At 43.6% G+C, this 27,599-nt stretch overlaps 1 protein-coding gene across 1 annotated transcript in view; it reads left to right on the top strand.

Annotated features, from left to right (window-relative positions):
• The window catches only part of Prkca (protein kinase C alpha), a 371,818-nt gene that overhangs the window by 324,434 nt on the left and 19,785 nt on the right, over positions 1–27,599 (top strand). Inside the window, 4 exon segments of the mRNA XM_048367133.1 lie at positions 1,970–2,061; positions 4,098–4,160; positions 4,967–5,105; positions 21,849–21,929. Of these exon segments, the coding sequence (XP_048223090.1) occupies positions 1,970–2,061; positions 4,098–4,160; positions 4,967–5,105; positions 21,849–21,929 (375 nt within the window).

Here is a 27,599-nt window from a genome sequence, read left to right as displayed (position 1 = left end):
CCACTGGCCTAGCTGCCAAGCATGGCATTGGAACATTAGAGACTCAGTTTCCGTGATAGATTGTGTTCATCTTGGATGATACCCAGCAGGAGTAGCAACTCTGACCCACGAGCTCCAAGAAATATCATCAAAAAAATCCACAAGAGAAATACAAACATTAGTGTTAGTTGATATTTCATACATAATTTTCTAGGGACAAACCATGGTCATTCACTTACCTGTTGCCACTGGCTACTTACTTGATACAAAGGCAAAGTTTAGTGGTCGCCAGAGGTATGCAAAGCTTATATTTACTGCCTGATCCTTTATGGGAAAAACTTACTTACCCTGTCATAGAATAAAACTAAAAAAAAAAAAAAGAAAAAACAAAGCATTGATCTATCAGTTGTGGGACTGGCAAGTGCCCCACTGAAATCTACGCATTGAAATGATGCCACAGAGAGACACTGACAAATAGGCTCTTCCTTCCAGACCTGGTCCCTTCTCAACATGGTACAATAATCAATAGCTGTCATGACCGTTACTATTTTCAACTGCCTGATTCGTAGTCAGAAACCGACTTTGTGTTTTATGCCTGCCTCCCTCCCTTTCTCAAAAGTATTGGGGTTTGAACCCAGGACTTCTTACTTGCTGGGTAGGCACTTGAGCCATACCCCCAGCACCTTGCTTTGATTATTTTTCAGATAGAGTCTCCTGTGTTTGCCCAGGGACAGCCTCAGACTGAGACCTTCCTGACCTAGCTTAGATGACAGGCTTAAAAAATATCTTGAGAAGCATCTCAGTGCTTTTGGCTGATGGATTCTCAAAATCACAGCGCAGCTCTCTACACAGTGTCAGGGTGGTTGGTTGAGGATGCAGAGCCTGTGCTGGCCACTGTGTGGCAGCCTTGCATTGGTCCCTGAGTCAGTCAGCTCCCACCTACTCTCAGCCCCTCCCAGACTCCTGAGCCCAAGAATGCCAAGAGAGCTGAGCACCCAGGTAGGAAGAGCAGAAGCCCAGCCCCAGCTCCTTAGCCCAGAGGACACTGATTGAACTCCAGAAAGGTATGAAACAAAGAAATAAAGATGAAATCAAAGTTCATAACAGAAACTCTAGAGTGAAGTTCCCAGAGCTATTTCCTAGGTGTTAGCGCCAGCTTTATCATTTTCTTTTTTTCCCCCCACACAGCACTTTAATGTTTAATAACCTCCATGAAATGGGGATGTTTTCTAGAAGAGAACAAAGGTCAGCTTTTACCATGGTATACTGTGCTATTGCTATTAAGTTATTTCACTGTTAAATTCCTCAGTCTTGCCCATCTGCCCTGGCATAATGTCCTTATAAATATGCATACTCATTTGGCTCTATGATGTATGCCCTTCATGAGGCCAATGCTTAGTATACCAGTGACAGAGAAAATAAAAAAGCAATATTTGAACACATTATGGATGCAAAAGAACATTTGATTAGCCTCTCTGTTTATGGTCTTCCCTACCTAGTAAATATCATTAAGTATGTATAATTTACAAACCCAACCTAACCCAAGAGATGTTTCCAGAAGCATTCATTTAAACACATTACTGCATTAGTAGGTCATGCCTCAGAGACATTACAAACTGGCTTTTACGCAATTGCTTGAAGAAGCTCTGGTTTACACAGTGTGGATTCTTTTGTAGCCTCCCAAGCTTAGATATAAATTATGTGTGTAGGAGAAAAGGGGGAAATGTTTAAGGCCATTACTCTAATAAGAGGTATACATAACCAGAAAATGGACACATTGACAGCTGATAATTCAAATTCATGGAATGACTTTATTCCTCCCAAAACCATTTTACAATGGGGTATGTTACTTTTTCTGGGGGAAAAAATTGAACAGACCCACCAAAGCAGCCCCCATTTTACCCATGAGAATGCAAAATGGAGTTGCTCTGCTGCAGGTGGAAAGGAGGGGAAGAGAGACCCTTACTCACGTGTAAACCTTGGCCTATAGGACCGGCTGTACTTTGTCATGGAATATGTCAATGGCGGAGACCTCATGTACCACATTCAACAAGTAGGAAAATTTAAGGAGCCACAAGCAGTGTAAGTATTTCTTTTTGAAGTCCTGTAATTTGGGCAACCCAAAAGTTCCTTGGACATTTTTACCCAGGTGGAAACTTCTACTGGATGAAATGTCCAAGGGTGGTTCTGCTTATTTGGGGCTAGGCACTATGACTAATGGGTCGGGGGCAGGTGTATTGACAGTACTTATCTAGATGTTTGCTAAGGAGTTGTTGATTCTGTTTCCAGTAGATTGGAAGCAGTTCCTCCCTCATGGACAGTTACTGAGCCTATGGTGATTGTACCAGGAACTGGGAGTATGGAAAGGCTGAGATGCCATCAGCCCTCAGAGAGCCCAAGCTCTAATATAGCTACAAAAGCATGGCTGTAACTGTAGAGGTGTGCATAGGATAACAGGAAAGCCCCCAAGTTGGAGAACAAGAAGAGCAGCAAGTTCAGAGGTGAAAAAGGAGGCTTCCTCCATGAGAAGGATATGCAGAGCTAAGTCCAGGGCAAGGCCAGAGTCTCAGCATAGGCGGAAGATGGCAGGAGATGGTGAGGAGGAGGTAAGGGCTCTCGGTGAAGAGCTTGTGGGGAGGGTAGCCGAGGAAGAGGGCAAAGCGAAGGGGCTTCTGTGAGACTCGCTCCCAGTGTTTCATTGAAATGTACCTTGATGGGATCCAGGAGCAGAGATGGATATGAGGTGGCAGATTTATCCAGGGGTAGAGAAAGGAATAGAGGGAAGACTTCGATACCTGAAATGTCATCTCATTTTTTAGAGGCCAAGAAGTCTCAGGAACCCCAAGGGAAGTGAGGCTAAACAGATGATAATTTTATTTCTCTAAATGAGGTGCTGAGTGGGCATACATATGGGTTAATCAAGTCAGCCAGCGTGAAGAGGATTTTGGCCAGGGTGCAATCCAAAAAATAAATCAGAATTTGTGAGATCTTGTGACCTAGAGAAGAATAAGTCAAAGCAACCCAGGGAACTCTGGTAGCAAGCTTAAAGAATATAAAGGGAGATTTTTCTTTTATTCTTACTAAAAAAGCAAAAGCATTTCTAGAAATACCTGCCCTTATCCCCTCTCTTAATGTTGCGAGTTATAGAGCATTAAGATGCCTGCATTGAAAGATACAGCTCGATAGCCCAGAGCCATAAAAAGCAGACAGCAAAATAGCCGCCTTCTGCTCTAAAGCCACATAAAGGCACCTTGTCCAATACCTCTCGTTGCATTTGTAAATTCAGAAAGCCATGAAAAAGAATGCAGAAATCACCCATAATCCCATCTCTCCTGCCTGTTCATCCCAGCTTTTCCCATCATCCTTCAGAGGCAGCCCCGTAAAGACTTGGTCTTCATATGGGATTTCTTTTCCTCACTCACATAGACATTGTGTTTATTTTAAGCCTCCTGGGTGAATTTGCCCAGACGCTGTTTTGTGGCTCCTCAGACTTCAAAGACTCTTAAATGCTATGCAAATTTTAAAGCATCTTTCTGCATTTTATCTGAGTTCCAGATATTAACCTATTAATGATGTTGAAGTGATGGTAGTAGCTTCTTTTTATTATGAATTATTTAAAAGGGCACACTCAGGCGTGAATCATGGTGCATGTCCCATTTATCTCAGCACTCGGGCTATGAATAAAACAGCTAAAGCATTCATGGTGCACTAGACTTTGTCTTCTCAAGAGAAAGTATATTTTCAAACAGTATTCTCTCCACAAATAGGAAGATAGAAAATATCTCCACTCTACCATATGCCAGACATACAATAGTCCAACAGGTATCTAGTCCTTAAATGATTATATTAGCAATTATTTTTAAACATTAAATTACCTACCCACGTTCCCCCAATCAGAAATATAAGTCTTTCCCATTGACTTTATTAACTGTCTTTTGGGGATGAGTTGGAGTGGGGAAATGACAGAGGAAAGTGTCAACAGTTGGAAGAATTAGGTATGAGGTAATACTGACCCCAGAAAACCTTAGGGCTTTGCATTCTTCTATCTCTTTCATGCCTGAACTTGAGGCAGAAAAAAAAAAGTGAGCCAGAAATCTGAAGCATGCTTTCTTTTGCAGATTCTATGCAGCAGAGATTTCCATTGGATTGTTCTTTCTGCATAAAAGAGGGATAATTTACAGGTGTGTATGAACGCGCTCTGCAACTGCCCAGAGGAGAGGCTTGCCAGGCCTCTATGGGCCTAAGACTCTCTGATGGAGACTTCACAGATAAAATTGATAACCAGGAGCACAGACCTGTGGGGACCCACTTTTCTCTTCAGCTTCAAGGCAACCCGTCACCCTCTGTTCTCTAGACCTCAGAGATGTTCACTCTCATTTCTTCTTTGCACAACAAACCATGTTTTCCTCTCTGCTGACAGTGCCTTCCTCAGCTTTTATTTGGAGCAGAGGTCAGAGAGCAATGGTAACTGAGTTGCTATTACAGATACTCTGCAAGAAAAGAACATGGGGAACTGGGGAGAAGCTAGAGGAAAACTAGTCAATTCAATTGTTTTGGTCATTAGCTGCTGTGAATTTCTGGTGCTGGAGGAAGAATGCTTTCCAGTGGTAATTGAGAAGTAGTTAAAAGGACATCAGTACATGCAGGAAAAGGAGTTATCTGAATTGTTCTAAACCCCACATCTTGTCAGCCTCACTATGTGTCCAACCTCCAGGCAAATGACTAGAATCTCCTGAACCAGATAGACTAGAAAGCTCCAGATTTTTAGTCCTAGCCATGATTGGGAATCACTAATTGGGCCATTTAGTCGCTCAATTAATTAATTATCTGCCATATCCCAGGCTTTACACTAGGTTCTGGAGACATAAAGACAGGTGAGTTCGTAGACGTTATACTCTGGAGACAAGATGGCAGCCTTCTCTTTAACCAGCTCCAGAGTAAAGCATGTCATGTGTGAAGTGCTCTCATGCAAAGCTGTTCCTTGCAGGGATCTGAAGCTAGATAATGTCATGCTGGATTCAGAAGGACATATCAAAATCGCTGACTTTGGGATGTGCAAGGAACACATGATGGATGGAGTCACAACCAGAACCTTCTGTGGGACTCCTGATTACATCGCCCCAGAGGTAGGGATCCCCAGTTCTTGTTTTATGGACCAGCACTTTCAGTACAACCTAGTAAAGACTAAGTTAATGTGTGGTTCGTGACAGCCAAGGAGATTGAAGAAGACCGTGGAGACTGAGAGAGAAAACATTACATGCAGATAGCAATGTCTTACTTCTCAGAACTTCATTTTGGTTCAGTGTACACTTGCATGGAAAATGAATTTCTTATATGGTTGTGGTCAAAATAACAAGAGATACTGTTGCTATGGTAGCTTTTACTAACATCAGTGTGATTAGTGCTCCAAGCTACATGTTCTTGGCATCCAGTCTAGAAAGAAATGCATGTTTTGTATGTTTGCAGCCATGGTCCATACTTCTCTTTGATATAACACATTTTGAAGAATTCCCTTACTTATTTATGAAGCTTCCCATGTACCCATGATAGAACAGCTGACCAGCCTCAGCTCTTCATTGAACACACACACACACACACACACACACACACACACACACACACACAGACCTGTTAGCTGTTGGAAGCACTTCTCATGTCTGTTCAACATAAGAGCTACGGGTTTATCACACCCAGCAGTAGTGGTGGAAAGACAAGCTCAGATGTGAGAACAGTGCAAGATGTAAGCAGAACTGTTGCTCACAGACCATGAGAGCTCAGGTTCGCACACAGTCCTTCTTTAATGGCAAACTTGGGTTGATAATACACTCCACATAAGAGCCACTAAAGAAGGTCCCAGTAGACCCCCCCCCATTATTTGTATCTACTATGACCCTCAGTAGTAGTCATTATCCAAAAAGAGAAGTTAAGTTTTGTCCCTTAGGACTTTTTGTTTGTTATATTCCTAGGCAAACTGGAAACAGACTTCACTTAGAAATTTGAATGCTGAATTCATGGCCACAGGTACATAATTTACTAGGTTCCCTGCCATCCCTCCATAAGCCTACTCATTAAGACATCCAGGGATAAGGTGAACTTAAATAGTCATACTTTTCAATGGATGAAGAGAGGATGCACAGCAAACACAACCTGCTGGCTGACAGGTGCTAAGCAGGATATGCCTGGGAGTGGTGCGTGCTCTGGGTAACCCCCCAGGTGCCATAACAGAAGGATAGCACATCCAGGTATAAATGTGGCCAGGTATAAATGTGGCAGGTATAAATGTGTCCATTGAGACCAGGTCTCTGGCGATCAAAGAGAACCCCTGGTGTTCAGCATGACAAGGGACAACAGTGTCCCACAGGTACAAAATTCTCCATAAAACTAAAATTTGTCTATTAGAGTGACTTGTATTGGTGGCATTAGCCATTGAAGGAGGTTCCTTGCTGTATTAGCCATTGAAGGAGGTTCCTATTGCATGTGTAACAAAATAGCCACAAACTCAGAAGCTTAAAACACAAGTTGAATACAAATTTCTGGAGGTTAGAGGTCCAAAAATGTTATCAAATTGTTAGTAAAGTTAGTTCTTTCTAGAAGCTTTCAAGAAGACCCTATCTCTTCTAGAGGCTGCCTGTATTCCTTAGCCCATGATGCCTTCTTCCACCCATCATGCAGCATGCCATCTTCCAATCTCCCTATGACCTCTGACTGCAGATCCTCCAGCCCCAGTTCCCTTGTGAGCACCTCCAGGATATTGAGGATCAGTAAAGGTAGTAGTCACAGGTTCTAAGGACCCGGACATGGACTGCTTTTTGGAGAAAAGTGTCATCACTGAGTCTGTCACACTCATTTTGGTAGCTTTCTCTGTGGGAGAACCTCCCTCACCCTCTTACACCAGACATTTGGGCCTCTTCACATACCGAGAATAACGTGTTCTCATTCTACATGCCTTGGTTCCTGGAGCCTTCCTTCTTTTCTGCTCTGAACCAAGCGTAATAAAGGGAGTAACCACCATTTATTGGATGTGTGCTGGGCACCAGGTGACATATATAATTTTCCCCGCTTCGTCTTCATAGCAAGCCCCATGAAGGAGGTAATGTTGATCCCTGCCTCGGATGAGATGACTGAGGCAAGAGTCATATATCTAAGGGCTACATCACTAATACATGCCAGAATTCTGCTCCAACCCCAAGCTCAGACCATCTCTCAACCTTGCGTGACTCACCACATGAAGCCACTCAAACCTGAGTGACTTGCGTGCAGGCCTCATTCTGTTACTTATTATTTCTTAGACAAAGCCTTGCTATATAACTAAGGCTGGCCTAAATAACTAAGGCTGGCCTCAAACTAACAATCCTCTTACCCTGGCCTCCCAAGGGCTGGGATTACCTTCATGCCCAGCACAGAGTACATTCTGTAAGTTCACTGTAGCAAGCATGGTGGCTCCAGGGCTAAAAAAAACCCAAACACCTCAGACAGGCTCCCCACAGTTTCAGACGCTCACAGGATCACAGTTTAGAAGAGGTGACATCCTCGTCGACAAGAAAGAGTGACAAAGCTGTGTTTAGCTTGTTGACTCATTGGAAACACAAGCTTCAGTGCTCTGAGAAATTAGTCAATAATACCTTTGAGTTGTCTCACCTTTTGCCAGCACTTTTTCCTCCTAGAGTTAGCAAATTTGACATATTTCGCCCCCAAGGATACTTGCAGTATAGGGAAAGACCAAATAAGATCAAAGTTTCGCAATTTTCTCATAAAATAATTCTGTCCTCTGTGTAACTCTTCCTGTCAAGTAGAGGTGAAATAATTACCTTCGATGGCATTTTTCCTAATAAGCAAAGCAGAGGCTTAAATGTTTATGGCTATTTATTCTAAAACCTTGAAATTGATTAAAACCATAGCCTGTCTATAATGGGCAAAGATGGGCTGAGGCAGAAAAAAATGTCACAGATGTGACTTGGGAGTGCAGATGAATGCAGAGCGGCACTAATTAGAAAATGATTCCTACAGTAGTCATGAAAGCCTTTCTTAACTCGTGTGTGGAAAGAAGTTCCATGGTCCATGAGAATTGCTGAGAAGGATGAACGTTATTTATTTCAATCAGATGAATCTGGTTACAAGGTAACTATCTCATGACAGTCAAGAAACAGATTCTGCGTGAGAGTGGTTTTCTCTCTTCCCCTGAAGACAAGTGTTGCTTTTGGCAAGCATCCCTCTGTGCACCTGCTGCTGGGGGAGCAAAGTGTGTTCCCAGGTGCCATGTATGGCCATCCTGGCAGCCTTTGCATGGTGAAGCCTGGGCTGGACCACATGCAAAGGATCTCATCGTGGCGTGTTGACTGTCCAACCCGCACCAAGCCCTCTGAGCACATTTTAATTATCATATGTCAAGATCATACAGTGGGTGACAAAGGCAGAATGTTGACTGTCCAACCTGCACCAAGCCCTCTGAGCACATTTTATTTATCATATGTCAAGATCATACAGTGGGTGACAGACAAAGGTAGAATTGGACCCGAGACATTCAAACCACAGCATCCATTTTCCTAAGATGCCTTGTTTCCAGTATTACAGGAGACAGGCAGTTAACAACAAGAAATCTGCTGCAGACCATCTTTTCTTTGCCATATCTTAGAAGAGGCTGAACCACCCCTCCATCCATCTGACCAAGAGCCAAGGCCTGGCTGCTGGTCAGTGTCAGTCAATGACTCTAACAAATCCCTTTGAACACAAGGGCAGGTCAGCCGCGTGCAAGCCCCTGCCCACAGCATGGCACTGGTCAGTCAGAAGATTCATTGGCCCAGGGCATTGCCAAGAAGGTGCTTGGTTAGAAAGGGAAGCCTGGGGAAGGCCCACTAGCAGGGCCTTGGGGGGTTAGAAAGGAGTGACCACACTCCAGGAGAAACATGAACTATACAGGTGACCCAAGAGTGCCCCTTGGCCATGGCAGATGGCATCTCCATCATGGTGGAAGTCAGTGGGGAGAAACTTTGCAGGTGTGTTTGCCTGCCCTGGAGCCTGCTGACTAGGAGCAGATGGACCATGTCCCTCGAAGGTTGGGGATTGGATAATTCCAGCAGCAAGAGACCTGTCCTTGGGCATGGCATCTGCATCCCAGCCCCATGGGAATGCCATCCCCACAATGCTGCATTTTGTATAAAACTCACCGGTTACTCTAACCCCAGTATCTAGCAAGAAGAACATTTGCAGTGAGACTCAGTCAACAGGCTCATGGTTAGGGACCTCTCTTCTAAGGGGTCAAGGTCCCTTTTGTGGGTAGCCACATTAGGGCTGGAAGGGAGAAAAAAATTACAGGGGCTACAAAGAGGAAGGACAGGGAGCTACAGCCTTGGACGGTAAGTCAAGTGTTCATGAACTCAGAGGTGGCTAGGAGCTCAGAGGTCAAGAGGTGGGAGACCAGAGGTCCCTGCAAGTTTAGTTTGCTAGTGATACTGCATAAAGCTGAAAGCCAGCATCTGTGGTCAAGAAAGATTATCATTGGAAGAATCTTTGGGAAATGGAAGAGGGGTATCACTTCCAGGGAAGGCTAGCTGCAGAAAGAGGAAAGAGAGAGAAGGAAAGAAAGGAGGAAGGTAGAGCAGGAGGGGGAAGAATAAAAGGAGGAGCAGAAGCAGCTGCAGAGTAGGGGGAGAAAGACAAAGCAATGAGAAGGAAGGAAGTTCCATGAGGGAACAGGAATGGGGAAATATAAGGAAAGGAGACACCCCCTCCCAAGGGCAGGAAGATAGTGAATGGTAGGCGAGCCCCCAAGGTGGTAGGAAAGCAGTCTATTTGGAAAAGACACATCTTAATAACGGCCCAAGACCCTTTGTCCATCGGCTCCCTGTTGCCATTGAGATGCCGTGTGTTTTTCGGAGGTTCGTATGTTCGTTCTTAGTGTGGTAGTGTTGGGAGTTGGGTTGACCTTTAAGAAGTGGAGTCTAGTGCAAAGCAAGGACTTCCTCCTAGGTGCTGCCCTGGATGGGATGAATGGGGGGCTTCACAGGACTCCAGCTGGTTCCTAAGAGAAGGTTGTTATAAGAACAAGATTGACCCTGCTGTCTGCCTTCCTCTTTTGGTGTGATCTCTTCTGCTCACACAGCCCCCAGCCACAGCTGTCATATGACATAACTGAGGGTGTCTTCCACGGCCCTGGATACTGGTATCAGGTTCTTTTGTGTGCTAAATAAACCTCTGGTCTTTATACATTACCTAGCCTCAGGCATGTTGCTATAGTAACAAGAAGCAGATTTAAGATCTTTTCAAATCCTCTCCCCTTTTACTTCCTTCCCCAGTCTGTAGGCCAGCTGTGCTGGCTTCCTTTGTGCCAAGCGTGGGGAGCATAAAGGAAGCATTTGCCTCTCTGTCATCCAAGCCTTTCCTCCTCTTCTTCCCTCTGCCTGGGGTGTCCTGTTCCAGGCATCAGCAGAGCCCCCTCCTTTGCCTCCTTCAAGCCTTCACCTCTCATCTTGGGGAAGTCTCCTGTCCTGATGATCCTATTTAAACCCACAGCCCCACAGCCCCTCCCGGTACCTGTGTCCATCATTCCTCTCTAAAGGACTAAGATGCCATCAAAACATGAGTCTGATGGCACAGGGCACAATGCAGAGGGAGCCTGGGTTCTAATTAGCCATGAAAGAGGCCGATGGGTTGAGAGACATGAATGATTGAAGGCTGAGGGGATTTCAGCCCAGGTCCCCAAATAGCCCACACTGGCCCCCTGAGTTGGCATCCCAGAGACTATGAGCTGAAGATAAGGACAGACAAAAAGAACCTGAAACTTCATAAGAAGACAAGTCTTGCAGTCTACACAGCCAGGCAGCCAGGCGGTAAATTAGCACTTGCCAGGGAGGAGTGCAGATGAGATACCGAGAGAGGAAAGCCCAGCACTACATGGGCTCCCCTGAGAGCAGCCACCCACCCTCCGGGAGGACCGCAGGACCCACACCGAGTGTGGGCTGGAGCAAAGAAAAGTGCTTGATTAAAGAGAGAGAACAATAAACTCAGCATGGCCCTCTTTCTATCAAAGGCCATTTTCTCTCTCTGAAGGGTCACAGTCCGATGGCTCCATCAATGAAGAGAAAATGAAACAGTGCGTTCCTTTCAAGAAATATTTAAAGGGCCAAAGCCTGGCTTTCCTGTGGGGTCTTCCTTAAATTGGGTAATTCTCCTCCGATCTTTTCTAGGAATTATATAGGTTATATAAGCTCATATTTTTTTATTGCCTGCCTGCAGCTCTCTAAATATCTCATAAATCCCCTGACCCTCAAAGCCCATCAACTCAGCCCTGTTCTCTGAAGCCCTAGGCACCTTCTGGGCTACTGTGGCCTTGGAGGCAGCTGTGCCCCCTTCCTCTAGTCTCAGCCCCTCCTTCCAGTTGCATCCAGAAAGGACCAGCTCCTGGTGGACCTCTGGCCTGTTGGTGAATGCTGACAGAATCCTAGTCCAAGCAGTGCACCTTGTTTACTTTAGTTTGTTTAATCCAAGTCAGTTCTGTTCCCCAGATGATGAAACAGGGGCACAAAGAGATTTGTTCATTTTTCCCAAGGCCCCACTGCAAGGCAGCGAAGGGCTTTGAACCCATGGATGAGCAGCTTCCTCTTGCAGCCTTAGAAGGGGGACTGTGGCTTCTGGCTCAGAGAACACATCACCATATGGAGCCTAGAAGCTGCTTTCCCAGGCTGCAACTTGTTCTCAGAGCCCTGACCATGCTCTCGTGCACTTACCTTCCCACCGTGCAGTGTGCATTAATTGGTGCATTTACGGATTTGTTTAATCCTGGTTTTAAAAAAAAAAAAGTACTGGCCTGGAATTTCCAAGCTTTATTTCACTTCTTTCTGTGTAAAATTGCCTCCGCAGCGGTGAGGAAGAGGTGACTATCTTGAGAGATTACTAACATGTATCCATTTTCTCGCATGGAGCATGCCCTTTCATCTATTATCCTGTTTAATTCATACAGTAGTCCTCTGAGGCAAGTTATTTTACTCCTGTTTTACATACAAGGAAAACAAGTTTCAGAGAGGAAAGGTGACCTGCCCAAGGCTCAGCGATAGCATCTGGCAGAGCCAGGGCCCTGCCTGCCAGCCTCAGTGTGCAGACTCATTGCTCCAAAGCCATGGTGCCCGATTGCCTGCCTCTGTGTATCACTTACTGCTCTGTAGGCACAAAATGTATTCCTAACTCCGTTCATTCCATATTGCACAAGTAGTTAATTTGTCCTAATGTACAGTTAGCACTGTGAATAACTCTGCAGGTTCCACAGAAGAGGCCTGACTCAGGGTCCCTGCTATCCTCAGAGACCAATGACCAGGGCTTGACAGCCCCTTGGAGGGAGGTCAGATGACCAGTGGCAATATACTGCATTCTAGGTTGATTCATGTATTAATATTCACCCCCAGCGGGAAAACTGCTGTGTGTGTGTGTGTGTGTGTGTGTGTGTGTGTGTGTGTGTGTGTGTGTCCAGGCTTTTTCTTCATCATGTGGATGAAACTCTGGCTGTAGCTCTGATCTTTTAAGAACCAGGAGCACCATCCATCAGGTGAGCATAATCATAGCTTCTTCCCAAAGTACCACTTTGAGCAGTAAGTGAGTTTGGCTTGTAATGAGTTCAGCTTTCCCTCTGTTCCTAGTTGATCGAACAGGTAACAGTTTTTTCAAAATGATAGTTTCAGTGGATCCTACACACACACACACACACATTTTTAATGGACTTGGATTAGCTTTAAATGTGTATTACAAAATCCAAGGCAACCACTAAAAAGTAAAAAAATAAAACAGACATATAACTGATATGCTAAGAAGGAGAGAATGGAAACAAAAATGCAAAAATACTAGGTTAAAGCCACAAAAAGCCATAAAAGAATGGGAGATAAGTAGGAACAAAGTTCAAGGGTAAGAAACAGAAAGAAGAAACCTGACTGATTTTAATCCAGAGGTACTGTCTGTCACCTTGGACATCAATGATCTAAATGCAACAACTAAAGGGCAGAGATTGTCAGAATTGATCAAAAGAACAAAACCTAGCCAGATGCTTGACTCACCTGAAATCTCAGCTTTTTGGGAGATAAAGATCAGAAGGATCACATTTTGAGTCCTGCCTGGGCAAATGTAAGTGAGACCTTACCCTCTCTCCATCTCAATAAGCTAGATGTAGTAGAATATAATCCCAAGTATGCGGGAAAGTGTTAAAAAGAAGCATCACAATCCAGTCTGGTTCAAGCAAAACACTCAAGACCCTACCTCAAAAATAACTAAAGCAAAAAAGGCTGGAGTATGGCTTAAGAGGTAGAGTACCTACCTAGCCAATATAGGGCCCTGAGTTGAAACTCCACTGCCATTAAAAGGAAAACTATGTACTTTCTATAGGAAAACCATTTCAACAATAATAACATGTAGACTGAAAGTAAATGGATGGAGAGTTAGAGGCATAATTTAAACAGTAGCAGTAGCAAACATAAGTCAAGGAGTTCAAATCCCAGTACTTCCAAAAGAAAAGTAACTGAGTGGGAGAAATATACTAACACTAGTCTAAAGAACACAAGAATGGCTATGTTCATTTCAGACAAAGCAGACTTCAGATCAAGGAAAGTTATTAGAGCTGTGGAGGCACATTACATAATGGCAAAGAAATCAGTTCTCTAAGAAGGCAGAACATGCATTCACCTAGCAACAGAGTATTAAAATACCTAGGCAAAAACTGATTGAAATCACAAGAGGAATCGATAAGTCCACCATTGGAGCTGATCCACCAAGCAGAACTAATCAGTAAGGATATAGTTGAACTCAACATCATCACTACTCACTGAATGCACGAGACACCTACAGAGTATTTCAACAACAGCAGGGTATATATTTTTATCAAGTTCACAAGGAACATTCACCAAGATAGGCCACATTCTAAGCTATAAAACAATCATACAAATGTGTCTACTTGCAGATAACAGAGGAATTAAATTAAAAAATCAATAGCAAAAAGATAGCTGGAAAATCCTTAAATACATGGGGGTTAAACAACACAGTGCTAAATAATGAATGAGTCAAAAAATAAATTTTAAAAGAAACTTCAGTTTGAAATAAATGAGAGCAAAATCACAATTTGAATACTATAGGATGCAGTAAAGATGATTCTTTAAAATGTATAGCAATGAATGTGTATATTAGAAAATAAAACACTTGAGAGGCTAACAAAGGAGAATTGTGAGGTTGAGGCCAACCTGGTTTACATAGTGATATACAGCCTGTGTAGAAAGGAAAGGAAAGACTAGGAGATGGGAAAGGAAGAAGAGAGGGAAGGGAGGGATGAGAAGAAAGGGAATGAACAGAAAAATCTAAAATGAATTATCTCAGCTTCTGTCTTAGGAAACTATGAAACAAGAGCAAGTTAAGATCACAGTGGAGAAGTAAAGGAAGAGGTGAGATGGAATGGGTTGATAATAAAGTTAAAAAGGGTAACATTGATCAAGGGGCACTGTATTCATAGACTGTTGAATGGCAAGGCCTTTGTACAACTACTTAAAGAAAATTAAAATATTCTGAAAAACGAAGTAGAAAATAAATAATAAAAACAATGAAGAAATCAATGAAATTGTTTAAAAAATCAGTATAGGAAACAGTAAAACATAAAGCTGATTTTTAAGAGATCAGCACAATTGATAAGCCTCTTGCCAACCTAAGATAAAAGGACATAGATTACTAATATCACAAATGAAAGAGGGGCCATCACTACAGATTCCATATGTGTTAAAAGGATAATAAACACTATGAACCATGATACACCACAGATTTGAGCATCTAAATGAGATAGATCAATTCCTTGAAAGGCACAGTTCATCAAAACACACGTGAAGAAATAGGCTATCTGAATTAGCCTACATCTTTTTTAAAAATAAAGAATAACTTTACAAAACAGAAAGCATCAAGCCAAAATGGGCTTACTGATGAATCCTACCAAAAGTTGAGATTCTACCAACCAACTTTCTACAATCTCTTTCTGAAGATCAAAGCATATGAAACACTTTCTCTTTCTGTGAGAGCAGCTTTATTTTAATAGTAAAACCACATAAAGATATTACCAAAAGAAAAAAGAAACTGATGGACTAATGTCTCTCATGAAGGTAGACAGAAAACTCTCTCAAAAGGATATTAACAGATTGAACCCAGTGATGAATATTTTTAAATGCTATTTGGAGCCAGTGTTCCTAATTGCAGACACTCCCTTGTATTGTTTAGCGTCCCTCTAACCCGTTGTGGGAGCAGTCTTAGATGGTTCCCGATGATTGCTTTCTGATCTCCTAGTGTAAGCTGAATAGGCAGAGGTTGCTACCATGAACAGATCTTAGAGCCTTTCTACTCATTACTATTAGAGAAGTCATTTTTCTATTCTCTCCACTTTGAGATAAAGCTACAGTTTTTGTCTAAGTAGAAAATAAGTAGTTTAGACTCCCAACTTTCCAAGTTTTTTTTTATCTTTGGTAATACTTTGTAGTCCTTACCTATTTTTCCCAAAGATTTTTGGGTATTCACATCTATTTCTCGTATGATGGACTAATATTCTTGATCTTAGATATCATATTTTCATGTATTTATCCATTTCGCGCCTGTCTCCACAATTAGATTCATAATCCTTCATATCTAGCAGAGGGCCCAGCCCATAGCTATGAATCAAAAGGGAAGAGCTAGAGGAGGAGGGGGTGAGAAGGGTATTCTGATACTAAGAGAAAAGCAAGAAGCCTATGATTTTGCTGCTGTGGTTAAAAAAAAAAAAAGTACTTGCGTGAGGGGTGATTTTTTTTTTGGTCAATTTTATTCAATTTCATGCCACAATGCTTATATCACTGGCACATACTAAGCTAACAGTTTCTGAACCAATGAATAGAAGAGCTAATGTTGGTTGAGAATTTCCAGGTGCCAAAAGAATGCTTAATAATATATCACCTCTCATCAGAATGTTCTAGGGATTGGGTTTATTTCCCAGCCTTCAATAACTTTCAGCCGCCTGCCCTGCCTAGGGCTAGTTCTTATTTCTTTGAGTGATATTCATCCCATTCACCTGTAGCAAGCATGTGTCAGTGTATGTAATGTCATTAAGCACCCCCACCGCATACTGCCCAGTGAGCACTAGGATTCCAGTATGACAGCTGAGGAAATGGAAGCTCAGAGAGGCTCAGTGGCCTGCCCAGGGGTGGAAGCTCTTCAACGTCAGCACTTGTCTCCTACAGTTAGTCTCAGAGCCACAATGTACTTCCCAGTGAGTAGTCTGGTATTGGGCATGCAATCCAAATGAAATTTGGAGGAAGCATCTTGGAGGCGTGGTATGTCTCATCGTGTTTATCACCCTTTGGTCTCAGGCCTAAAGAAAGGGACATACACCAGCGACCTGGGGCATCTGTCATCCTGAACTGGTCACTGGCCTTATCCAAGCCACTTTGCCACTGTGACACTTAGGCTCCTTTCTAGAACCAAAGATGCTTTTCTAAATCAAGAGCCCTTTTGATGTTGTATCTAAGTAGCTGATGAGGTCTAAAGAGCATGGTTGGGCTGGATTCACTTGTTTCTCCAACACAGCCATAGACAGCATTTGTCTGCCCCGGGCTGGGTGCGGTCCTGGTGCTGGCTGCAGAGGAGCTGGCCCACCTGCAGGAAGGAACCAGGGGTTGGCGAAGGTAGATGGGCAATCTCTCCCAATATAATGAGCTGGGATGTAGCTCAGTGGCAAAGTGCTTGCCTACTAGGTACAGAGCTCTGGGTTTGATCCCCAGTGCCACAAAATAATAATAATAATAATAGCAATTATTATTATATGACAAGGACTCTCAGTGCTGTTTAACCCTGTGTCTGTAAGAAAGGAGATATGAGAGAGAACTCAGGATCTAGCTGTCCAGACAGAGCACTTAGGCAGGGTTGTTTTCTTCCTTCCCATATTGGGAGTATTTGGACATGTCACGCAGTGTTTTAACCATGCACACAAAGAAGACCTTTCCTGTCATATGTTCTACCCTTGAGAATTGATTGATGTTTTCCAAAATAACCATACCAATAAATAACCAATCCAAATAAAATGCCTTCTTTTTAATAAAAGGGGAAATGTTCTTTATTTCCTCTGAGAATAAAAGGACTTGAACATGTCTGATGTATACAGGACATTGTTTTGTAGTGATGGCTTGGAAAAGCCCTCTTTTGTGGACTCTGAGGGTTGATGAGTAAGGATGATGAAAATGAAGAGTGGAATCCAGTTCAAGTGCATGCAGAAGGGTCAACAGGCCTACTGTCCTTCCCCCCACCCCCACCCCAATCCTACAGTTTTAGAACCAGCGTTCCAAAGGAAGCAAACATCCTGCCTGCTGGCTCCTGTTAAGCATCTGGAACCCTTTTTGAAAAGAATCACCATTACTAGGCCAGCTCCCACAGAACCATAATGGGGCAAGGTCATCCATGTGGAAAGTGGTCAAAGGACAACAAGTGATCAAGACCACACTTGTCTCTTTCTAGCTGTATAATCCTAGTAAGCTACTTGCCCTCTCTATACCTCAAGGTCCCATCTCTGAGATGGCCTACAAGAGCTAAATGAGTTCACAGAGGTGAGGAGCCCCCAGCACAAAGCAACTGCTTTGTGATGATGATGGTGTTTCCAGCCATTGCTGTTGTTTTACCAGAAGCATCCAAACCCCTTCCCTGTTGTTGCCAAGCTGTCCCAGGCAAGAGCCATCAGAAGTCAGAAAACCCCTGAACTCCCTTGCTCTCTTCTAGCCTGGCAGAGGGTAGAAAACTGGGTGGCCTTGGAGCAGTGGCCTTCCAACAACTTTGGCCTACAGAAATGAGACACAGCATCCCATTCCCTTTCCTGCCCTGGTCCTGTGCCCAGGCTAGAAGCAGGCTCATTCACATCTCATTTTCCCAAGACAGGCAGCCATTTGTAACATCCTGACATCCTCTCCAAGCAACTGGCTCATGTGAGTATAATCATAGTGATCACTATGACAAACAGCAGTAAAACAGAATGACAGTGGCCCTGTTGGGGGTCTGTCTTCAAAGCCAAAGTTAAGCCTCCTGTGTGCTGAAGGAAAATCAGCCCACTCTAGCTGTTCTTGCCAAATCTGCCTTTCCTTTTGTGAGTTGTTCCTGCTCTGGGAAACCAAATTGCCATGGCAGCTCCTTGCCTGGGGGCTTCAGGATATCAAGCTGCCCATGCTTGGCAGCAAGCTTCCATTGGCCCAGAAGTACCAGAGACACCTGGGCCTGTCCCCATTGGGATCAGACCCACAAGCCTCTCCTCATGTCTTCTGTGCTCTGTAAACCTCGTCCTAGGCCCAAAGCTGGCTTCCAATGAGAAGCAGAGTGAGTTGTGGGAACTGGTAGAAACTGGAAGGGCTAGACCAGCACTGCCCATGATGCAAGCCAAAATTGCAAAAGGTTGAAAAAGAAACAGATGAAATTAAAATTTATTTTAATGATTTTATTTAACCCAGTAGTTTTTATTGCACAGTCTTCAAACTGTGATATGTATTTTACACCTAAAAAACATCTCAATTTGGAATCGCCGCTTTATAAATGTTTGGTAGCCTGCTGTGGCTCATGGCACCAGACTGGACCGGGTAGCTCTATTTAGCTCAAAAGAGATGCCATAACTGACAAATCAATCCCATCTGAACATCCACCTTCAACTGGAGAGATCTCAAGCACTGTTTATTAGTGTCCTGGAGTTGGGGTTGACCCAAGCCATTTATGAATAGTGTCTGATGGCTGAAGAGAAGGTATACTTGATTGTGAAAAGGAATTTTCAGTGGTCAAGATACTTTTGTAACACAGATCTTCAAAACTTCCCTGCATATAGCCAAGGGTGACAGCTGTGAACTCTGCAAAGAAATATCCCAGGTGCATTTTACATGGCATCCCGTTATCATAGTGGAAGGCACTTGCGGTGGTTCAGAGCAACTGTAATCTCAGTCCAGTGGCTAAGCAGGCTGACAGTGCGGGCACTAGAGAAGAAGAGCCCCTGATGCTTGGCATTTTGCTTTTCTAATCTTACAGAAAGGAGAGAGTGTGTTCTCAGCAGGGTCAAAGGGGATTAATATTGTAGAAATACAAAATGAAGAGCATGTTGGAGCCAAGTTGTAGAATGGGGGCAGGCAAGCAGCTGGGTGTTGTCATGGCTGATAGGATTTGTGACTCATTCTGACCAGGTGTAGGGCACTCACTCCTGGTGAGAGGTTTTTAGTCAGGTGTGGCTTTGTACTGCTGGAGCAGAGATGTGTGGTTGATACGACTGCTCATACTGTAGAATGTGAAATAAAGTGTAACTTGCTTATTCGGCCCTTCTGATCCTCCACCCCATTGTTCCACCAAAGAACTGGTGCTCAGGTTCTGCCTAGACCCACAGTCAACTCCCTGGAACACCAAATAACACGGGGTGCAGGGACCAGCATCAGTATGGCGACATAGGCAACGTTTATTCAAGTGCCTTTGTGATGTGTGTGTGTGTGTGTGTGTGTGTGTGTGTGTGTGTGTGTGTTCATACTTGCGCCTATCCTGGGGCTTGAACTCAGGGCCTGGGCACTGTTCGTGAGCTCTGTTGCTCAAGGCTAGCACTCCACCACTTGAACCACAGCTTCACTTCCAGTTTTTCGCTGGTGTCTTGGGGATAAGAATCTCATGGACTTTTCCTGCACAGGCTGTCTTTGAACCGTTGATCCACGACCTCAGCCTCCTGAGTAACTAGTATTATAGACATGAACCACTGGCACCTGGCTCAAATGTGTCTTTTTTTTTTTTTTTTTGGCCAGTCCTGGGGCTTAGACTCAGGGCCTGAGCACAGTCCCTGGCTTCTTTTTTTGCTCAAGGCTAGCACTCTGCCACTTGAGCCACAGCGCCACTTCTGGCCATTTTCTGTATATGTGGTGCTGGGGAATTGAACCCAGGACTTCATGTATACGAGGCAAATACTCTTGCCACTAGTCCATATCTCCAGCCCCATAGCTCATGTGTCTTTTAAATATAGTTTCTTACAATAGCTAAAATGATCATTTCAAACCTCTTTATACTTGCTTTATACTTGTTCTGCAGAAATAATAAGTCTTTCTGGAGATACTCATGATCTATTGTTAAATAAATAAACTGCCTATGGACCACCAGGTCGGCATAATCTCATTTTTTAAAACAAATATGCCCATGTATTTCACCTAAAAAATGGAATGGTTTATATATAACAATAACATATTGCTGGGTGATGAGACTATAAGCAATTTTACTCATTTAGGTTATTTTTCTTCCAACTGTCTTTAATGAGCATGTATGTCTTATAGAATTAAAAATAAACAAAAAGTAAGGTTGGTTTTTTAAAAAGAGTTATTTCACATAGGTTGAAAAATATAAAATTGGCATCAATACAGAGGTAAATCAGTCCAACATTTTTGTGAAAATGATTTGTCATTCTATCAAAAATTATGAAAATATGCAACTCCTCTGATCTAGTAACAGATTAGAGACTATTTTTGTAGGCTTTGTGTGTGTGTACTTGCTTTCTAAGTTTGCTAAAAAGAGCAAATGTAGTAAAAAGAACCTAAGAACTCAGTTATCTCCTTGTCAAGGAAATGAGCCCAAAGCTGCCACCTCCAAACAGATACCCCTTTGTGGATAACCATAGTTAGGTAAACTGTAGAGACTTGTATTTCTCATTCTGCACAGAGGAATACTAGCCATACATTAAGGAGATTGGGGTGGCAGATGTGTGGGAAGTTTTCCTTTGTCCTAATGAGCCATTTGATGGCATTACGAGTATCCTAAGACTATTTCAAAGTCAGGTTTATATATAAAATGACAGAGTGATTATGCTGAGTATCTTTAGGATGCCTTCACCTCCAATCCTGGAATATGATCTGTAAGTCTAGGAAGTCTGTGCTTGAGCTACGCTACCTATCTGAGAGGGAATAAGAGCCGTGTTTTAATAAGCCAGGCGATACTTAAAAATTGAAATCCATATTACTCCCTACTTTAAAGTGAGAAAAATATTCTACAGAGAGAGAGAAAGAGAGAGAGAGAGAAAGTCACAAGGTAGAAGGAAGAATTAAATGAGCTCCCTATGGAGTGTTGACAGCTGCCTGCATTTGATTGACTCCTTGTAAAACTGACATTTCATGCCCCATACCTTTCAGCCATAGATACATTTATCCCTAACTTGAAAGGACACTTTTTAACTGGCTGCCATGGTATTATTCCACCTATCAAAATTTTAAATAACCCTTTAATATGTCACCTGATAATGTAGACTCCTCTATCTTAACTTTTCCAGTTGTCTCAAGGTATCTTTATTGCAGCTGATTAGTTTGAATCAAACAAGGTCCAGGTACTGCATTTTATGCCTTTTTCAAGACATCAGGTATTCAGTAAACCAGATGTATATCATCCTACCTCTGTGAGCAATACAAGAAAACTGTAATTTTCACTTCAGTCATCCTTCCTCTTACCATCACTCACTGTCAACATTGTCCTTAGGACTTTTGGCAAAACTCAGTTACATCATTTAGTCATCTTACATATCAGACCCCAGCTCTAAGTGACCTCTCTTATTTTCCATTAAATCCAGCTCAGTGTCTGGATATTGTCCACCAGTGAAGGTAATTAAATCTGTTAGCAAATCTCTGTGTGAATCATAAGTGGAGCCCCGAAACTAGATGTGAACAGTGGATCACTGGTGATAATTCTCAGTGTGTCTGATTCAAGAGGTTCTCTTCCCTAGATGAAGAAATCAAAGACAGATTGTACCACCATCTCATCTGAATGAACCAAGTGTTTATGCACAAACACCTGTTTGACTTGCCTGCTCTAAAACAAGCTATGTGACTAACTGCTAAATATAATTGATGTATTTGTTTTCGCAGATAATTGCTTACCAGCCATATGGAAAATCTGTGGACTGGTGGGCATACGGTGTCCTGTTGTATGAAATGCTGGCTGGCCAGGTAATGCTCACCACATTCTATGTTTCTTCATTTGTTGCTGTTGTTTATGAGGTGATTAACTTCTCTGTTTCCACAGCTAGCAGGTTGTGCCAAGGTCATGTGGCTGATGTTGATCAGACTTCCCTGGTCCAAGAAAAGTGGGAGAAACTTCCCCTTGAGAATGAGTTATAATCCATGTCTTGGAAATGATCTGTGATCATAGAAGCACCAAATAGAAAGCTGGAGCCTTGAATGTACCAGGACCCCATAGCTCTTGTAGATTGGTGGCTATAGTTGCTTTGAGTTTCTGGTATCTCACAACTGGGCTTGGGTTTTTACTGTTCCCTTCAACTGTGTGGGTAGAGATTGCCTCTGCTGCTCAGGTGTGCTTAAGGAACACTCTGTTGCTTAAGGAAGAAGCCTGCTATACTTCTTTAAGTTAAGGAAGTGTTCCATAGGTCCTCCCGTCTCCTCCTAATTCACCCTTTGGCAGTTCACTGAAGTTTTCACCAAAATCCGGTGAGGCTGAGCACCCAATTAAAAAATAGATTTGGCTTAGATAAGCCAGAGAACCAAGTGCATTATTACCTGATGTGACAGTTCCTAATATAATAACTTTACTATCAGTATTGTCCCAGTGGGTATTAACTGCCTTAACAACCAACTTCCAACACAACACAACAAGTTCCTGATGCCTTCCTGGCCTGGTCCTTATGCTGTGGTGGGGGGTAAGAGGTGATTGACCCACACAGGTGGTCAGTGGCAGCTCTCTCTCCCATCCATTCGCTCAGACTCCTCCACTGAGCCCTCCTCATTCCAGCAGCCAGTAGAGAGAGAGTGAGAGGACAGTCACATTTTAGGACCAGGCCTGGAGGAGGAATCTGTCTTTCTGCCTGCCTGCCCTGGCAACATGGCTTCACTTTGTTCCAGACTGGGGTGGGCACCACAGGATGCCTGAGAAGCTCAATCAGGGAAGCACATTGGACAAGCACCTAGAAGATGTCTGACTTTCAGCCTAAAAACACTCCTATTGTGGGCAGCCTTTAGAATCCCCAGAACTCAAGTTCTAGTGCTGAGAAAGTTTGGCACCAATAAATACATCATGATTTGTGTAGGAAAAGTCCCCTTTTCTAACCTGCTGGATCCGTCTGCTCATTTATGTAATTTGGCAAATATATACTATGTGCACAGTGGTAAGAGTGCATAGAACAGACAAAAACTCTTGCCTTCATGAAGCCCACAGCTGAAAGAAAGAAAAAAAACACCATAGATCAGTTAGATAAGGACAACACATATTCATAAAGGAAGAGGAAAGGAATAAGGTATAAAAAGAAGATACAGACAGAATTGGATCAGGGATGAACTTTTAGCTGGGATGACCATAAAAGGATGAAGTTGAGACCCAAAGGAAATGAGTGTGTGTGTGTGTGTGTGTGTGTGTGTGTGTGTGTGTGTGTGTGTGTGCAGCACAGTGAGCAGGCAGGAGTGGGAGGCCTGAGGTCAGACAGGAAGAGTTCCTGTGGTCCTGTGCACATAGGTGTCATTGCAAGACCACTGACTTTTACCCTGCCCTGGAAAGCCATTGATGATCTCTCCTTTAAATTTCTACTGTTATGTCTCCTGTCTCTTAGCTAATAAAATAGTCTGTTAGCTATAGAAAGATTTAAGGTATTAGCCTACATTTGATCATTAAGGCCTCATTTGGTGTTAAGACTTGGCTGACCTAAGACAGTGGGTTGTTTGTTTAAGTTTTTCTCTTCAGTCAAAGCATTCTTCTTTAGCCTGACACCTCCATGTGTAAACATGGAAAAGCAGGTTATGCAGGATTGCTGTCAGTGAGACCTGCTAGGAAAACACAGGTTGCCTGCTTGTGAAGCTAATTTCCTCTCTTTACAATTTTGACAGTAACATCTGACTATGAATTACCAGCCCTTTGGGAGCAGTGCTGTTCATAAAGGCACAAAAGAGTCAGTTCTCCCCTTGATCCCACAAAAACTGTTCATCTTTCAAGCCCAGGAAACAAATCTTGCCTTCATTAAGAGTCACAATTGCATAGCTGGCAGCAAGTGAAATCATTGGGGCAGGAACATGGGCACTTTACAAGAGGTAGCACATGTCATCTCTTTATTGGCCAACAAAGTTGAGTTTGGGAACTCAGCCTGCAGGGAAGTTTCAGCCCTAGCCCTCCTTCTGCCTCATACCCCTTCCTCTCTGAGCCTTCCTGGGACTGCATTCCCTGCAGAAGCCCAGTGAAACCCACTCCAGGAAGGAAGTCCACTGGGGTGTATTCTGAAATCCTGCTTGCTTCAGGCCTCATTGCAGTCTGGCAATGAGATGATGCCCTGGAAGGTCCCTTTCCTTTGCCCATTCTCCCTGAAGAACACATCCCACACACCCAGGTGTTCCACAAACATCTAGAATGATTCCATGGTTTTTGATCCTGCTTCTCAGAACCAGTTAGCTCTAAGAATGTATCCCATAGCGCCTTCATAATCTGTTGAAGCTCATATGCTGGTATGGTGTGGGCACAGGTAGCAACAGCTTTTGTTCCCTTGAGCTTTCACCTACCAACAAGGTACCATTCAAAGCCCCTTCTTCCTCTTCCTCACTGGCTCCGTGATGCAAATGTAAATGAAAGCCTAGTCCATCTGTGACTCAGCCCACCAAAAAACGCTAAAACAGCTCCAACCACCCATGTCACCCAAAGTCTCCTCAAAGCTGCAGGGGCCCAGCAAAAGGAGTTGGTCCTGTTGTTGGGAAGGAAGATTAATTATGAAGTAGTTAGTGGGACTGTGGCTTCAACTTGTCTTCCTTAACCATAGATGGCTGAAAATGTACTAAAAAAAAAAAAACAACAAAGTAGTTTATTACAGTTTTCTTCTCATTTGGTTTATTTATTGTCAGCAGCCAAGAGAGCTGTTAGGCATAAACATATAGAGAACCCAAGTCCTTGTGGGTTACTTGACAAGTACAATTACTTTGGGGGCATAAATAGAACTTGCCCAAAACTCTGATGAAGATATTGCAGGTCCAAGTACTCACAGTAGGAGTCATAAAGGGACCAACACTCTCCTCTTTATGGCCTTTTCTGCTCAGGTTATTTATGCTTTGACTTCATTCCTGATGAATCAGTAATGGGTACTTTATCTCAGTAATTGGAACTTCAGCCTCAGTGGTCCACATGTGCTCTCCCATCCCCCACCTCAGGTTCTCAGTAATCTATAGTAAGTATGGCAGGATCCTCACTACTACTTATTAGCAGGTGATTTAGGCATCATTTCATCCACCATGGAGTGTTGCCCCTCATTTGTGTGTTTAAAACTCACAAGTTGCATATAGCTAAAGCAAGATGAAGGGTACGACCTATTCAGAAAATGTCTATGTGAACCCAAGACTTGTTATAGGTAGCTTAGCATGGAACATTGCGTCCAGATTTAGAGAAATTAAAAAAAAAATAACCATGGGAGTTGGAGGAAGTGGGGAGAGAAGCAATCTAAAATAGTCTTTCACTAAGTACCTAGGCAACATATTACCCCCCATTGTGCTAAGTACCCAGGAAATGTATTATGTCCCCAGGCTAAGTAGCTGGCACTCATTACAAGAAAGGAAAATGAGTATAATTACAACCTGTCACCACTAACCTGCCTTCACCACCAAGGACTGAGAGTCGGCAATTACCTGTAAGAAGGCTTCCAGGGTGAACTGGCAAGACAAGGGCATACACATGTACACAACCTCTGGTACATAATCCTACACCTGGGACATTATTCCTAAGAAGTAATTTGGAGGAGTGAAAAGCCCTATGTGCAAAGCTGTTTCTAGTAGCATTATTGTCAGGATGCAGTGCTGAGAGCAGTTGTCAATGTACCCAAGGACAAATGAATCAGGCTGTGATGATGTGTCGCCTCGGTGGTACTCAGCTCTGAATGCAAACACTGGTGGCTACAGACAAGTGTGTCTGCAACAGTCAGTGAAAAACAAGACCTCCGATTTATGTATGGTATTAGAAAACAATCCATGTACAGATAAGCCTATTGTTGTGTTTAGATGAAGGGAATGTGGATGCTCCTTTCATGAACTTCCTTTCCTGCGCCAATCTTACATAATTTTAATTGAAAACAGCACCCAGGAGCTTTTCTGAGTGTGATGCTCATTACTACTATTTACCAAAGACGTTGTGTCTTCCTCTCTTCCGGAACAAGACAGGATTGTACTTCCAGGCTCTCCAGCAATTGGGCAGGGCTCCCAACTGGTTCTGAACAAAGAGCTCTGAGGGGAAGTCGTAGAGGAGAATTGTATTTAGCGCTGGTGGGCTGCGCCTCCCACCACTGCCGTGGCACACCAAGAGGGTGGCCACTCTACCAGAGTGGGGCTTCGATGAATACACTTGGCACAGCCCTCCGTGGATCCCCAGTGATGTGTAGCATGAAAAAGAAACGAAAAGAGTTGTCCAAGTTTTGGAGATGTTCTAGGGGCTTGCTGACCTCACCTGTGATAGAGTCATGAGGTAGTCTCCTTCTTGAAGCAAGAGACATATGTTGTGGGCTCCTACTTATGTAAGATTCTTAGAATAATTAAATTCATGGACTCGGAAAGTAGAATGGTGGTTGCCTGGGGGCTTGAGGAAGGAGTGTGCTGGGGAGTTTGGTTTAATGGGTGCTGGGTTTCAGATGAGAAAAGGAACAAAAATATGCAAATGGATGTAGTGATAATGGCAGAACAGTGTGAAGTGGTGTAATAGGATTGTGCCTTTAAAAGTAAGATTGTGTGTGTGTGTGTGTGTGTGTGTGTGTGTGTGTGTTTTGCTGGGAGGGCCTTGCACATGGTAGGCTGTGTGATTTGGTAGATTCCAACATCCATCTTGGCAACACAGGAGGCAGAGTAGGAACAGTAGGTGTTTGAGTGGGTGCATTCCAGGAAGAGGAGCTTTCCCCACTCAAAAAACTTTCACCCAAGAACAGTCCTGTTCTAGTTCCACCAGGGCTCATCCTCAAGCACATGAGTAGCTAGAGAAGCAACAGGCCTGCATCTGTGAGGGAAGGTGACCCGCCAAATTCCCGGTAATTTATTAGGACCCAAAGAGCCTGTGAGGTCTCTGGCCTGGGACCAATTGCTCTCCACCCGGTGACCTGAAACAGCTCTGACCTCTGGGACTGCCCCATCTGTACTTTCAGAAATTTCCATTGCATCTGGCACAAAATGCGACTCATCCCTATAAAGCTCAGCAGGACAGCCCTGTTCCCAGCAGAGGCCTGTGCGCGTGCTGGCCCACCCACCACTGAGCACCTCCCTCCCATGTCAGTGTAGGCAGCCATCCTTCACTGCTCAACTCCAGGACCAATTGTGGGGCAGGGGCAGTGCTCATCATGGCTGAGAGCCTAAGTCTGAGTTAGCATCCTGGTTCTTCCACAGGAGTCCTCAACAGGAACTCATTGGCCTCCCCTGGGATAGGCCATTGGTACCCAAATGGTAAGGACAGTTTGAGGATTGAGTGGTGCACATCAAGCACAACCCAGGTTTCCAAGAAGAGCCTGAGATTACTATTATCCACCTTTCCCATAAGCCCATTCTTCTCCTCCCTTACTTCTTGTGTAGGGAGTAGGTAAAAAATAAATTTTAAAAAAGAAATGGAGGGGTAGATGCATGTCCCCTTCCTGAAGTGTAGCGACAGGACAGTCTCTAACCCTTGAG

Source organism: Perognathus longimembris, chromosome 17 (assembly GCF_023159225.1).
Source record: "Perognathus longimembris pacificus isolate PPM17 chromosome 17, ASM2315922v1, whole genome shotgun sequence".
NCBI classification, from domain to species: domain Eukaryota; kingdom Metazoa; phylum Chordata; class Mammalia; order Rodentia; family Heteromyidae; genus Perognathus; species Perognathus longimembris.
The sequence above is the reverse complement of the archived record's forward strand: the minus strand, read 5'-3'. Positions and strand labels throughout refer to the sequence as shown.